General features: G+C 43.8%; 2 protein-coding genes across 4 annotated transcripts in view; one reads left to right on the plus strand and one right to left on the minus strand.

Annotated features, from left to right (window-relative positions):
* The window catches only part of LOC112236934 (RUN and FYVE domain-containing protein 1), a 9,522-nt gene extending 770 nt beyond the window's left edge, over nucleotides 1-8,752 (minus strand). Inside the window, exons 1-12 of one of the 3 annotated variants that reach the window (XM_042325967.1) lie at nucleotides 8,393-8,752; nucleotides 7,870-8,040; nucleotides 7,439-7,658; nucleotides 7,100-7,285; nucleotides 6,738-6,873; nucleotides 3,329-3,430; nucleotides 3,122-3,238; nucleotides 2,792-2,959; nucleotides 2,596-2,693; nucleotides 2,400-2,528; nucleotides 2,194-2,323; nucleotides 2,013-2,107 (exon numbers count right to left, since the gene is read on the minus strand). In XM_042325967.1, the coding sequence (XP_042181901.1) occupies nucleotides 2,013-2,107; nucleotides 2,194-2,323; nucleotides 2,400-2,528; nucleotides 2,596-2,693; nucleotides 2,792-2,959; nucleotides 3,122-3,238; nucleotides 3,329-3,430; nucleotides 6,738-6,873; nucleotides 7,100-7,285; nucleotides 7,439-7,658; nucleotides 7,870-8,040; nucleotides 8,393-8,726 (1,886 nt within the window). In that variant the 5' untranslated portion in view covers nucleotides 8,727-8,752. Of the gene's footprint in view, nucleotides 1-2,012; nucleotides 2,108-2,193; nucleotides 2,324-2,399; nucleotides 2,529-2,595; nucleotides 2,694-2,791; nucleotides 2,960-3,121; nucleotides 3,239-3,328; nucleotides 3,431-6,737; nucleotides 6,874-7,099; nucleotides 7,286-7,438; nucleotides 7,659-7,869; nucleotides 8,044-8,392 lie in introns of all 3 variants that reach the window. The other 2 variants (XM_042325966.1, XM_042325968.1) reach the window with 2 other exon arrangements.
* On the plus strand, nucleotides 8,752-14,924 carry LOC112236935 (proheparin-binding EGF-like growth factor). Its single transcript, XM_024405553.2, has 6 exons — nucleotides 8,752-9,989; nucleotides 10,852-11,106; nucleotides 11,851-12,046; nucleotides 12,217-12,375; nucleotides 12,951-13,039; nucleotides 13,293-14,924. Exons 1-5 carry the CDS (start codon nucleotides 9,947-9,949, stop codon nucleotides 13,021-13,023), a joined length of 726 nt encoding a protein of 241 aa, XP_024261321.1. The 5' UTR covers nucleotides 8,752-9,946; the 3' UTR covers nucleotides 13,024-13,039; nucleotides 13,293-14,924.
* The last annotated feature ends 76 nt before the right edge of the window (nucleotides 14,925-15,000 follow it).

The following is a 15,000-nucleotide window of genomic DNA, read 5'->3' on the forward strand; positions in this document are numbered from 1 at the left end:
ACAGATGGAACACAGGAAGGAAGAGAGATGTAAATAGGCCCATCTCCCTTAAGTCCGTCTAGTACAGTACTCACTGGCTGAGGTGTAGGCCCATCTCCCGTAAGGCCGTCTAGTACATTACTCACTGGCTGAGGTGTAGGCCCATCTCCCGTAAGGCCGTCTAATACATTACTCACTGGCTGAGGTGTAGGCCCATCTCCCGTAAGGCCGTCTAGTACAGTACTCACTGGCTGAGGTGTAGGCCCATCTCCCGTAAGGCCGTCTAGTACAGTACTCACTGGCTGAGGTGTAGGCCCATCTCCCGTAAGGCCGTCTATTACAGTACTCACTGGCTGAGGTGTAGGCCCATCTCCCGTAAGGCCGTCTAGTACAGTACTCACTGGCTGAGGTGTAGGCCCATCTCCCGTAAGGCCGTCTAGTACAGTACTCACTGGCTGAGGTGTAGGCCCATCTCCCGTAAGGCCGTCTAGTACAGTACTCACTGGCTGAGGTGTAGGCCCATCTCCCGTAAGGCCGTCTAGTACAGTACTCACTGGCTGAGGTGTAGGCCCATCTCCCGTAAGGCCGTCTAGTACAGTACTCACTGGCTGAGGTGTAGGCCCATCTCCCGTAAGGCCGTCTAGTACAGTACTCACTGGCTGAGGTGTAGGCCCATCTCCCGTAAGGCCGTCTAGTACAGTACTCACTGGCTGAGGTGTAGGCCCATCTCCCGTAAGGCCGTCTAGTACAGTACTCACTGGCTGAGGTGTAGGCCCATCTCCCGTAAGGCCGTCTAGTACAGTACTCACTGGCTGAGGTGTAGGCCCATCTCCCGTAAGGCCGTCTAGTACAGTACTCACTGGCTGAGGTGTAGGCCCATCTCCCGTAAGGCCGTCTAGTACAGTACTCACTGGCTGAGGTGTAGGCCCATCTCCCGTAAGGCCGTCTAGTACAGTACTCACTGGCTGAGGTGTAGGCCCATCTCCCGTAAGGCCGTCTAGTACAGTACTCACTGGCTGAGGTGTAGGCCCATCTCCCGTAAGGCCGTCTAGTACAGTACTCACTGGCTGAGGTGTAGGCCCATCTCCCGTAAGGCCGTCTAGTACAGTACTCACTGGCTGAGGTGTAGGCCCATCTCCCGTAAGGCCGTCTAGTACAGTACTCACTGGCTGAGGTGTAGGCCCATCTCCCGTAAGGCCGTCTAGTACAGTACTCACTGGCTGAGGTGTAGGCCCATCTCCCGTAAGGCCGTCTAGTACAGTACTCACTGGCTGAGGTGTAGGCCCATCTCCCGTAAGGCCGTCTAGTACAGTACTCACTGGCTGAGGTGTAGGCCCATCTCCCGTAAGGCCGTCTAGTACAGTACTCACTGGCTGAGGTGTAGGCCCATCTCCCGTAAGGCCGTCTAGTACAGTACTCACTGGCTGAGGTGTAGGCCCATCTCCCGTAAGGCCGTCTAGTACAGTACTCACTGGCTGAGGTGTAGGCCCATCTCCCGTAAGGCCGTCTAGTACAGTACTCACTGGCTGAGGTGTAGGCCCATCTCCCGTAAGGCCGTCTAGTACAGTACTCACTGGCTGAGGTGTAGGCCCATCTCCCGTAAGGCCGTCTAGTACAGTACTCACTGGCTGAGGTGTAGGCCCATCTCCCGTAAGGCCGTCTAGTACAGTACTCACTGGCTGAGGTGTAGGCCCATCTCCTGTAAGGCCGTCTAGTACAGTACTCACTGGCTGAGGTGTAGGCCCATCTCCTGTAAGGCCGTCTAGTACAGTACTCACTGGCTGAGGTGTAGGCCCATCTCCTGTAAGGCCGTCTAGTACAGTACTCACTGGCTGAGGTGTAGGCCCATCTCCTGTAAGGCCGTCTAGTACAGTACTCACTGGCTGAGGTGTAGGCCCATCTCCTGTAAGGCTGTCTAGTACAGTACTCACTGGCTGAGGTGTAGGCCCATCTCCTGTAAGGCCGTCTAGTACAGTACTCACTGGCTGAGGTGTAGGCCCATCTCCTGTAAGGCCGTCTATTACAGTACTCACTGGCTGAGGTGTAGGCCCATCTCCTGTAAGGCCGTCTCCTGCTCCTGACAGGTCTGCTGGAGCTGCTGCTTCTCCTCACGAACATCCTGCAGCTCCTAGAGACACACAGAAACCAGCTCAGAAGAAAAACAGGAGGTAGACTTCTCTTTTCTCTGTGTGTGTGTGTGTGTGCGAAGCTGACCGTGTGTAGCCCCTGTATCTGCTGTAGTTGGGTGCGTAGCTCGGTGCTGTTGTCCTGTTCTCTCTGTAGAGCTCTCTGAATGGCCTGTCTCTGCTTCTTCTCACTGCACAAATCACTCTCCAGACTCAGCCTAGGGAGACAGGGGAGTGGGTCACAACGTCTGTGTGTGTGTGTGTGTGTGTGTGTGTGTCCCCGTGCTTACGTACCTCAGTGTGTCCAGGTCAGACAGTTGTTTCTGTAGGGAGTCTACCCTGCCCTCCAGCTCTGTCCTCATGTCCATCTGGTCACTTTGTCTGCGATCACGCTCAGAGTTCTGCAGTCTGAAAATACATGGGCTACAATTCAATCATGTTAAAACAAAGAAACCATCATGGAAACCACCCTGTACACACACACACACACCTCTGCTCCATCTCCTTAATGGTAGTCTTCATCTGGTTTATCTTCTCCTCCAGCTGTCCCTCTTCCTCCTGCTTCCTCTGGGCCTCACGCTCACAGTCCTGCACACACATTCTGTCAAGAGGTGTGTACTCACGAGGGTGTTGCTGCGTAAGTGAGAGAGTGTGTGTGTGTCAGTGTGTGTGTGTGAGTGTGTTACCTGTGTCTTATGGAACATCTGCAGGTTGAGGGTTTTGACCTGGTCCAGTTGTTGTCGGAGGGCTTGCAGTGTGTCCTGTTTCTCATGTGTGTCTTTCTCCAGCAGCCTCATGGCCATCTCCATCTCCTGCTTTAGTCCTATCTGCAGCTCCAGCTCCCTCTCCAACTCCTACACACAGGAATAAAAATGTACAGGAACACACACACCTATTGTAGAGGCAGTTAGCTAGGGTCTCTTAAAGAAATGTAGAGCTCGTTGTTCATCTTGCTCTTACACACACCTGTCTGATGCATTTCTCCTCCTGGTACTGTTTCACACACACACACACACCTGTCTGATGCGTTTCTCCTCCTGGTACTGTTTCCAGACCACACTGTACATCTCATCCAGGCCCTGTCGTGTCTGTCTGTATGTCTCCAGCTCTACTGCACTGTCCTCCAGGGTCACCTAGGACATCACACAGGACGTCAAATGCCAGCTCTTCATGTTGTCCGAGTTAGATTAAAGTTACACAGAGTAAAAACAATGAGTCCTGACCTCCTCTTTCTTCTGGTTGCTCTGGACGATGGTCTCATTCTCATGTCTCAGTGTTTCCTGTTCCTCCCGTAAAGAGTTAATTCTGTCTGTCGCTGCTGTCAACTGTAGGGTTATAACACATCAATAGGCACCATGTAGGGTTATAACACATCAATAGGCACCATGTAGGGTTATAACACATCAATAGGCACCATGTAGGGTTATAACACATCAATAGGCACCATGTAGGGTTATAACACATCAATAGGCACCAAATAGGGTTATAACACATCAATAGGCACCAAATAGGGTTATAACACATCAATAGGCACCATGTAGGGTTATAACACATCAATAGGCACCATGTAGGGTTATAACACATCAATAGGCACCATGTAGGGTTATAACACATCAATAGGCACCATGTAGGGTTATAACACATCAATAGGCACCATGTAGGGTTATAACACATCAATAGGCACCATGTAGGGTTATAACACATCAATAGGCACCATGTAGGGTTATAACACATCAATAGGCACCATGTAGGGTTATAACACATCAATAGGCACCATGTAGGGTTATAACACATCAATAGGCACCATGTAGGGTTATAACACATCAATAGGCACCATGTAGGGTTATAACACATCAATAGGCACCATGTAGGGTTATAACACATCAATAGGCACCATGTAGGGTTATAACACATCAATAGGCACCATGTAGGGTTATAACACATCAATAGGCACCATGTAGGGTTATAACACATCAATAGGCACCATGTAGGGTTATAACACATCAATAGGCACCATGTAGGGTTATAACACATCAATAGGCACCATGTAGGGTTATAACACATCAATAGGCACCATTTATAACACATCAATAGGCACCATAGGGTTATAACACATCAATAGGCACCATAGGCACCATAGGGTTATAACACATCAATAGGCACCATGTAGGGTTATAACACATCAATAGGCACCATGTAGGGTTATAACACATCAATAGGCACCATGTAGGGTTATAACACATCAATAGGCACCATGTAGGGTTATAACACATCAATAGGCACCATGTAGGGTTATAACACATCAATAGGCACCATGTAGGGTTATAACACATCAATAGGCACCATGTAGGGTTATAACACATCAATAGGCACCATGTAGGGTTATAACACATCAATAGGCACCATGTAGGGTTATAACACATCAATAGGCACTATGTAGGGTTATAACACATCAATAAGCACCATGTAGGGTTATAACACATCAATAGGCACCATGTAGGGTTATTTTCCCCCCTCTCATTGTCTGAAAGTGTTAAAATACACTGAAAACACCTAAATAAATCTATACAGCTCAAATCTACCATGCCATGTAAAAACAAGTTGACACTGAGGTTAAAGAAAGTCTGCTTTTCTCAATTTACCTCATTTGACTAACCATTACTTTAGACAAATTCAACACGAGAATATTCTTGTAATGCTTTTTTGTATGAAAAATCTTAAACTACAGTTCACACTGAGCAAATTAGGGAATTTGCGATTAATCCTAGCAAATCCTGCGATTAACTCTTAATTAACTCTTAATTAACTATTAATAAAAAATAAAAACAGTAACACACCCATAAGGACTGTGGGGTTAACACACCCGTAAGGACTGTGGGGTTAACACACCCGTAAGGACTGTGGGGTTAACACACCCGTAAGGACTGTGGGGTTAACACACCCGTAAGGACTGTGGGGTTAACACACCCGTAAGGACTGTGGGGTTAACACACCCGTAAGGACTGTGGGGTTAACACACCCGTAAGGACTGTGGGGTTAACACACCCGTAAGGACTGTGGGGTTAACACACCCGTAAGGACTGTGGGGTTAACACACCCGTAAGCACTATGTAGGGTTACATGTTACATGTCGCAATAATCTGTACACAATTCCTGGAAAGTGAAAATGTCCCAATTCTTCCATGGCCTGCATACTCACTAGACATGTCACCCATTGAGCATCTGTGGGATGCTCTGGATCGATGTGTACGACTGTGTGTTCCAGTTCCCTCCAACTTTGCACAGCCATTGAAGAGGAGCGGGACAACATTCCTCATTTGACACGCTGCATGAGGCAAATGGTGGTCCCACCAGATACTGACTGGTTTTCTAATCCAGGCCCCTAACTTTTTAAAAGGGTATGTTTTTTTTAACAGTATCTGTGACCAGCGGGTGCATATCTGTATTCCCAGTCATGTGAAATCCATAGATTAGGACCTAATGTATTTATTTCAATCGACTGATTTCCTTATATGAACTGTAACTCAGTGAAATCTTTGTAATTGTTGCATGTTGGGTTTATATATTTGTGTTCAGTGTATATGTCTTCGGTGTATATAGCACAAACGTGGATTTCCTCCTGTCTTGTAATCAAATGGTTTGACTGTTTGGAAGTCATGACAACTCAGAGTGAGCTTCTCTTCTTCGACCATGCAGCGCGGTAGCAAAAGTGATTGCTGTCCTCGTTCTGAAATTATTAACTCTGTATATACAAATGACCATATATAAATGTTGAAGACTCCTGCCAACTAATATCAATAAATATTTCGTTTTATATACAGATTATTATTTTATTTTTTAAAACTTATTTTAGTAAATACTTGAACACTTTTTCTTTCTTAAAACTGTATTGTTGGTTAAGGGCTTGTAAGTAAGCACTTCGCTGTAACCTGTTCTTTTCGGCGCATGTGACAAATAAAATTGGATTTGAAACATTGAATTTGGCCTTACTGCCCATAGAAACACATTGAATAACAGCTTCATACATGGTTAAACAGATGTTTTTTTTTACTATCTAAAAGTATTCAGACACTACAGGCAGAAGTTGACAGATCAGCGGTACCGATTTCAGGACGAGTCATGTGATGGGGGTCGTAAAGCAAAACGGAGAACACCATCATGTTCGTGAGTCTCATGTTTCTTTGTAGGTCAAACCGTTCGCATGCTACAGACGTTTCTGTGAGAACAACAGTTTTCAGGATGTCACATGGTCTGACAAACACCATTCTAGCTCTGCCACCTTTCACCTCAGATGCGGAAGGGAAACATTGTCAGATGCGGAAGGGAAACATCGTCAGATGCGGAAGGGAAACATCGTCAGATGCGGAAGGGAAACATCGTCAGATGCGGAAGGGAAACATTGTCAGATGCGGAAGGGAAACATCGTCAGATGCGGAAGGGAAACATCGTCAGATGCGGAAGGGAAACATTGATGCGGAAGGGAAACATTGTCAGATGCAGTGGAAAAACACGTCTAGCTTAAACGTACAGATTTATGGGAATTTTGTATTACGCTAATTTGATTTCCGCAGGCATCAACTCTAGGGGGTTAATAAACACTACCAAGGATTAAAACACATAAGCTCCTCTGACCTCCTCAATGAGCTTGCCGTTGGTCTTCTCTATGGAGTCCATCTTGGCCTGCAGGTCAGAGACAGAGCAGCTCAGGTGTCTGTTCAGCTCCTCAATGTAGTGTTTCTGGTCCAATATGGCCGTCATCTTAGTATCACTGAGAGGAGAGAAGGAGAGGTTACAGGAGAAGAGACAAAGTATAACAGAGAGAGAGGAGTGTGGTTTATCTTTGTATCACAGAGAGATGAGTGTGGTTTATACATAGTGTATGGGTAGAAGCTGTTGGATCCTTTTGGACCTAGACTTGGCGCTCCGGTACCACTTGCCGTGCAGTAGCAGAGAGAACAGTCTATGGCTAGAGTAGCTGGAGTCTTTGTACTTACTCCTTAGTGGTCTCAGTGGTCATAGGGTCCTTCAGGTACAAGGAGAAGTCTATGACCCCGACCTGGGAGTCCAGGTCCTCTCCTTTGATACAGAGGTTAGCATCAATGACGTTTAGCCCCACCAGCATCCCTCCTATCACTGTTCCCTCCTCCCCCATCATCAATGCTCCTGGATCATAGAACTCACTGTGGGAGGAAGGAGGGAGAGAGAGATATATTAAGTTAGATACAATAACTACTGTAAACGTGAATAGGACACATGTTTACCGGTGTTACATGTTTATTACATACTTATTACACTGATTTAGTTCTCACAACAGAGCCTTAAGCTCCACTCACACCAGGAGGTATTTATGGTCCAGCAGGGCTTTCAGGTAGTCAGACAACTTCTTCTGCATCAGGGCCAGATGCAGCCAGGCCCGAGCCCGACCCAACCCAGTCTTTATCCCTGGCAGGTCTCTGGCACTGGTGGTAATATCAGTAGAATCAGGACACAGCTTCTGAACCAGCTCCAGAGGACCCCAGATAGACTTATTCTGATTGATGAATGACTTCTTTACTAGAGAGAGAAGTAAGGTGAATGTTTAGGTAGTGTTCTTTAAAGGGTGAAAACTACCAAGTCTCCAACTTGGTTGTGCAGGCTTTCGCTCCAGCCCCGCACTAACACACCCGATTCAGCTAATCAAGACCCTGATAAAAGTCTGAAACACACCTAGTAGCGCTCCAGACTGAGGGTTGTCCGGTCACCCCTGTTCCAGAGCAAGTCTCACCTTTCAGTCCGTGTTTGAGGCACTGCTCCAGAACCACAAAGAACTGCTGCAGAGGAGGGTAGTCAGAGTCCAGGGTTCTGCCCAGACTTAGAGAAGACTGGATCAGACCCTTAATACTCAGCTTCATCATACTGAACAGGTTGGAGCGCTCCACAGCCATATGGTCCTTCACTGCTACAAATAGAGGGGGAAAGACACAGAAAGGGAAATTAAGAGAACGACAGGAGAGAAATTTTTAAAAAAGAGGTGAGAGAAAGAAAGGCGAGAAAGAGAGGAGAGTTTCCGGTTCAAAAGTAATTTAAAAAAAAGCACATTAAGAAATGACCACGGACAAATATAGACTGTTAGAATACAGTCGTCTATATTTATGATATTGGAATATGCCATTCTGATGTATTGTGTTTACAGCTAATGACGGTTGAGATACAGAAGAGTGAAGTCACTGGTTCAGCACGAAACTACCTACTAAGTTGATATACCTCCACATTGGCGTGCAATGCAATACAATACTCTTGTTACGTACCCGGTAGGTATTGGTTAGCGTTGGTGTCATTCTCCGTAGAGTTTTGTTTAGTCGGACACTTCAGAGAGCTCGCGGCAGATCCCGAAGATGTGGCGTTTCTCAACGCTGCACCGTAGCTGACCCCACTGCTGATCGTCTCGGTTGCCTTCCGTGCCAGCGACAGGATCGGTGTTGACCAGTTGCTCTCGGTCGCCGGTTTGTCTTTTGAAGTCTGTTCATCGCTGCTAACGCCAACAGGGTGGCTGTCTGGAAGAACTTCCAAAACTTTGGGGTCCTCTTCTTTGGCGTCGCTTTCCTCAGCAGCTGTGTTTGTTTCACTTACTCCGTCGGCCATTTTTCATAATGGAACACGTGACAAGGCCTGAGCAGTCGCCTATGATGCTTGCGAAAGTCCAAATTAATCAATTTATGATTCTCGGTGGTTTTTTAATTCACTTCGCATTATTAGAAGTGTTTCTTACCATATTTAAGCGAGGCTAAGTATTTGTATTTTCATTCTTATTATTCTTATTATATATTTTTTTCATTGCAACAATAATACCAATATTACGCATGAATACAGGGACATTCGTGTGTATATAATGATTTAAAAAAATAAAAATAAGCTACGTATTGGGTACAACAGCTAATGTTTACGAGGTTATAGATGTGTAGCCATTTCACACCACTAGATGTCACTATTGATTTTGTCCCGTGTCCTTCAGGTGTGTCTCCATTGCGTGTGAAGGCCTATGATGAAACAGCTGAAACAGACCTAGAAGTCCATTTAGATCAGTGGCTTTTGGTTGACATCATGTTATTATTTAAACCAGTTTCAAACATGTTTAGCTGTTTTCCCAGCTTTAGATTAAGTCTTGTCCTGACTAAGTAGATATTTCAATAGATACACTTCATTGAACATGGATTTTAGTCCAGGACCAGGTTTAAACTGTGCCTGGTAAATGGACCCTAAATGTCATAATTTGCATGCGTTTTCTATTAATGTAGTCACAGGTCTAATGATAACCTTTCGTAAGTCCTTTATTCACTTTCATTCAAATGATACAGAAAGAGACAAAATATGATCAGCAATATAATGTTAAGCAATGCACCTTTTATGTTATTTTTCTAAGTAAAATGCCTAAAGAGTCAACCAATTAGACACATGATCATTTAGCCTACATTAGTGTGTTGTAACTGTATAACCCATGTATATGGTTTCAACCACTGTAAGTATTAACCACTATAATAAGGTGTATAGCATATAAACATGTTGTAATATGTATCCGACTGTATTCTACTGTATAGGCGTGGTCGAGGCAGTCTATATAAATCGTGACGCCTCTAGTCTGGCGCTCCTTCCACTCTTCCCCAATAGGCAAAGGCTGTGTTTGAGTGCGCAACGGCTACCCGATACGCGCCCGGCATCTTGAATAAGAAAGTCGCACTGTGAACCGACGGAATAGACAGGAACGTTTCAGGAGAACAAATATTGACTACGTGTACAAGAGAAAGGAAAACGACATACAGTGCTTTTTACAGAATTACAGTTGGTGGTGATAGAAGTTTGAAGACATGAGGATTCTACGAGTTGCGCTCCTGCTCGTCCATGCCTTTGGTTAGTGTCAAATTACACTTGTATATATCAGGTCAGATTATATAGTTCCTTTTCTGTAGCGTTTATACTTTAACATTGAATAAACTGTTGGTGGTAATAGTTTATCCTCGACTTTATTCCATCTAAATGGTATATTTCTTATTCATAAGAGACATGTCTTGGAGTTACACTTGTTGACTGTAAAAGTGTGAACTTCTCAAGCATGACCTTCTGAGCAAGTCTCCTAAACTTTTAAAAGAAGAGTCAACGATTTTCATAAGGTGTAGGCCAGCCTATGCTATTCAAGAACGAAGTGTGGTCATCTATCTATTTTAAAACATGCTTTATGTAACTGGATATACTTATTTTTAACTCATATTCTTGTACATTAGCTAACTGTCTGTCTATGCAACATTTTGTGTACCATAGCCAAGCAGGATTATAGTCTCCCCTGTACAGAATACTGTACATGCATGATGTTTTTGGGTGCCTCACAGTTCTTGGAGCTGAAATTCGACTATCCAGTTTTATAGGCTCACCTGAAGGGGCCATGGGGCCTCATGCAGGGCTCTCAATCTAGAGACATGTTTCAACTTGCCCACTCAAACCCCTCCATTTTCCTGGCACCTGAATAAATTACTGTGTTGGAAAGAAAAGCTTGTGTTTCCAGTGAGCCAGAATGGGTTGGAATGACTTATTTTCAAGCAGTTTTTGCTCATTGGAAACACAAGCTTTTCTTTCCATTGAAATGATGTATTTTCACCCAGTGTTGCTCCCTGGGTGAACTCTTCAGAGTGTCAGTCGGAATCTACATCTCTGAACTACAGATATGTGAATGGTGTAGAATCAATAATTGAATCTTGTGATTCCTTGTGTTTTCCAGTGGTCTCGAGGTTGGTGAGTGGAGCTGTGGTGGACAGGTATGAGAATGAGAGGTCGCAGCACACAGCAGTTATAAACCTGTTGGATGTCCTGAGCGACAGAAGGATGGAGGGAGGGATGGAGAAGAGTAAGCACGGAGTGGAGGGTCCAGTGTTGGAGGAGGATGGAAGCGAGGAAGAGGATGAGGAGTACTATGATTACTACCATGAAGATGACGAAGATGCATCAGGGGACTATGGGGTGGAATTACCTCGAGGTATTTAATAACGCGCTGTGATTTATGTTTGTTTATTGCTCTGTTGAAAATCACCATCCTATAGTTTATAGGTTCTGGAATCCTCACTGACACATGTATTAGAATACCCATTATAAACATGATTTATGGCACTATCTTTCATTGGATTAACTGGTAGATTGTCAGTTCCATTTGAACAACTGTTCCTATGCAACCAATAGTTACATTTACTTTATGGACCAGGTAGCCTAGTGGTTAGAGAATGCACTTATCATACTACTATGGCTGACCCTGTAAAACAACACATTTCACTGCACCTATCATACTACTATGGCTGAGCCTGTAAAGCAACACACACATTTCACTGCACCTATCATACTACTATGGCTGACCCTGTAAAACAACACATTTCACTGTACCTATCATACTACTATGGCTGACCCTGTAAAACAACACATTTCACTGCACCTATCATACTACTATGGCTGACCCTGTAAAACAACACATTTCACTGCACCTATCATACTACTATGGCTGACCCTGTAAAACAACACATTTCACTGCACCTATCATACTACTATGGCTGACCCTGTAAAACAACACATTTCACTGCACCTATCATACTACTATGGCTGACCCTGTAAAACAACACATTTCACTGCACCTATCTGGTGTACAATAAAACCTGTATTCTATGAGATGTGTTGGCTAGGTCCATGCATTCAGTTGATTGACATTTCTTGTCTGTGCTCTTTTCTTTTTTAGTTGCATTGTCGACTAAACCTAAAGACCCATCGGCCATCTTGGAAGCTGAGAGGAGTGAAGGGAAGAGGAGGAGAGGTGGAAAGGGGAGGAAGAAGGGAAAAGGAAAAAAGAGGAACCCTTGTCTGAAGAAGTATAAGAACTTCTGTATCCATGGCAGCTGTCATTACCTGAGGGACATCAAAGCTCCATCATGCATGTACGAAATACCTCTCTTATCACTCTTTCTCTGTCAATCTCTCTCTTTCTCTAACTCACTCTGACACTCTCTATATCTCCAAAATAACAATATGCCTGCTGTACTGTATGCTGCATGAATCACATCTCACTCCTGTCCCTCTCTCTCTCTCTTTCGATCTCCTTGTGCAGATGTCGTCCCAGCTACTCTGGGGAGCGGTGTCACCTGTTCACGCTGGCTTCAGAGGGGAGGGACGTGGGAGGATACAGCCGGACCACAGCTCTGGCTGTGGTGGCAGTGGTGTTGTCTTCTCTCTGTCTAACCATCATAGGCCTGCTGCTGGTGCTCAGGTCAGTAGAATCAGAGTAGATGTATAACACAGGGGATGTATAGAACCAGGGCAGCTGTATAACACAGGGGATGTATAGAACCAGAGCAGCTGTATAACACAGGGGATGTATAGAACCAGAGCAGCTGTATAACACAGGGGATGTATAGAACCAAAGCAGCTGTATAACACAACACACATTGCATTATGCAGCAGCTGAAGATAGACAAAGTCTGTATTGACTGTATTTTGGAAATGGGCCAACAGGAAATGAATAGTAAACAACCTAATTGATTGTAGGGGAAAGGGAGTTGAGGCTATAACAAACATATGACAGTATAGTTCAACATGGTCATAGTTCAACATGGTCATAGTTCAACATGGTCATGGATCATCATGGTCATGGATCAACATGGTCATAGTTCAATATGGTCATGGATCAACATGGTCATAGTTCAATATGGTCATGGTTCAACATGGTCATAGTTCAATATGGTCAAAGTTTAGCGTTATTGTTCCCACCACAGGTGTTTTTGTTGTTGTTTCAAAACAGTTCCAGGATCCACAGGTCTTAACTCTGTTGTTGTTTTTCTACAGGTTTCACAAGCGAGGAGCGTACGACGTAGAGAATGAGGAGAAGGTGAAACTGGGGTCAGCACCCAACCACTGAAGAGCTGAAGAGAAGGGTGAGTTACCAAGGAAACCCAGGGAAAGACAAAAATCCTATATTTTCAAGTCCTGAAATTAAATGTTATTTCCTCTCCTAAATTGATAGGAGTCAGACAGAAAGTGAAACCTCAACATTACTGTACATTACAGTATGAATTTGAAACAGAGACTGGATTTAGATTGATGAAAGATGAGTTTTGGTTTTGTTTTCATACAGTCTGAGTGTTGAAGGAAACTTGATTGCTCATTGTTTCTCCCTCTATATTTCAGGACAGGATAGGGAAATTCTACCTCAAAATAGAAAAGAAGAAGTGTAAAAAAAGCCAAGAGTGAACCCAGAGAGACTTGGAAGGTATGGAAGAGAAGGGGGACTGGATGGGCGTGACCTGTACATATAGCCCCATCCCTTCTCACTGATGGACAGATGTGATTGGGTAGCTCAGGATTCTGAGGTAGTCCCTGCCACCTATCAGGAGAGAGCCTGCCTAAAACTGGAACTCTGATTGGCTGGGAGAAAAGACTGAAGTGGTGATGAGCATATGGAAGCTGAGAGGAAAAGGAGGAATGTTTCTGGGCCCGTATCCACAAAGCATCTCAGAGAAGGAGCCTTCAGATCATAATGAATAAGATTATATGAACAGACCTTAGATCAGCACTCCTTCTCTGAGATGCTTTGTGGAAACGTCCCTGGACTCAGTGCTGCTTCTTGTTAAAAGACTACCAGGAATCTCAGACTGAAAGGACACCATCTTCTCTTCATCTGCCAGAAACAGAGAGAACCCTGGTCTTTCTTCAACAGGAGTGTTGTTTTTACCAATCAACATTTGTATTTTCCTGCACATGTTTGTTCGTTGTCATTTTCTAGTGTACTGTAAAACTTTTATTTATACCATATACTTCTCTTTTAATGTATTTATTGATGTGTTGATGTTGCTGTATTTATGCAGATATTTAACTGCTTCGTCCACCCAAGATGCACTGCCAGTTTGTAAAGATTATCTATAAGGTCATCATTGTGTTTTTATATTTAAATGTTAAAGCATATTTATTGATAAAAATTGAAGATAAAGTATTTAAAAAATGTACAGTAATTTTGGAGAAATAGACATTTCAAAGTAAGAGTCCTCTTGGTCTCATAGGGTTACCTGATTGCTGACTTTGATATATCGGCACTCTGGTTACAGGCTGCTGAGAACACACACCACTGTGCTTGGTTGGTTGATTGACTTATTAATTGATTGATTAAACAGCTCTGTGGTGTATTCCACCAATGGACCACTGACAGGTCTCTCTTTCTGTACCATTATGACGTGGTTGCATTGTGTTTGACTCTGTGAAGAAGACATGCAAAACATCCAGATATCGAAGTGAATTTAATAGAACCTACTCTAGAATCCCAAAATATAGAATATAGGAAATATGTCAAATGAATGTTTAAAATCTAGAATCCAGTTTAGATTTTTCTGTATTACAATCAGGATGTGGAATAGATCCAAGGTAAACTCTGGTGCCTTGTCGAGTCCAGCCACTGTAGTGAATGTTGGAACATAGAAACACACACAAATGGTGAAGTTTTTATTGTCTTTGAGAAACGAGTTGGACATTCATCTCCAAAAATGTTATCTCCAATTTCAATTATTTATTTATGTTACCATGCCAGTTAGTTGTGTTGTTGTTTTGTTTTAACATGATGGGTGTGGTTAGGGATATATTCAGTGATTTACTGTATGGTAATATACACTGAGATCCATGCTAAGATCATGATAAAATGTGAATTCATTTTAAAAACAAATAACCCTCCTCAAGAAAAACATACTGGAAAACAACTTGCAGTTTTGAAGTGATTTCTAGTCAAAAAGTGTTCATTTTTTTCTCTGAAAATAAAGTATTTTTTTCTCAGAATTCACAAAGTCATTGTATTTATTATACTTTGTCTGTGTCACTAAGGCTACATTTACACAGGCAGCCCCATTCTGAT

Source organism: Oncorhynchus tshawytscha, linkage group LG08 (assembly GCF_018296145.1).
Source record: "Oncorhynchus tshawytscha isolate Ot180627B linkage group LG08, Otsh_v2.0, whole genome shotgun sequence".
Classification (NCBI taxonomy): Eukaryota; Metazoa; Chordata; class Actinopteri; order Salmoniformes; family Salmonidae; genus Oncorhynchus; species Oncorhynchus tshawytscha.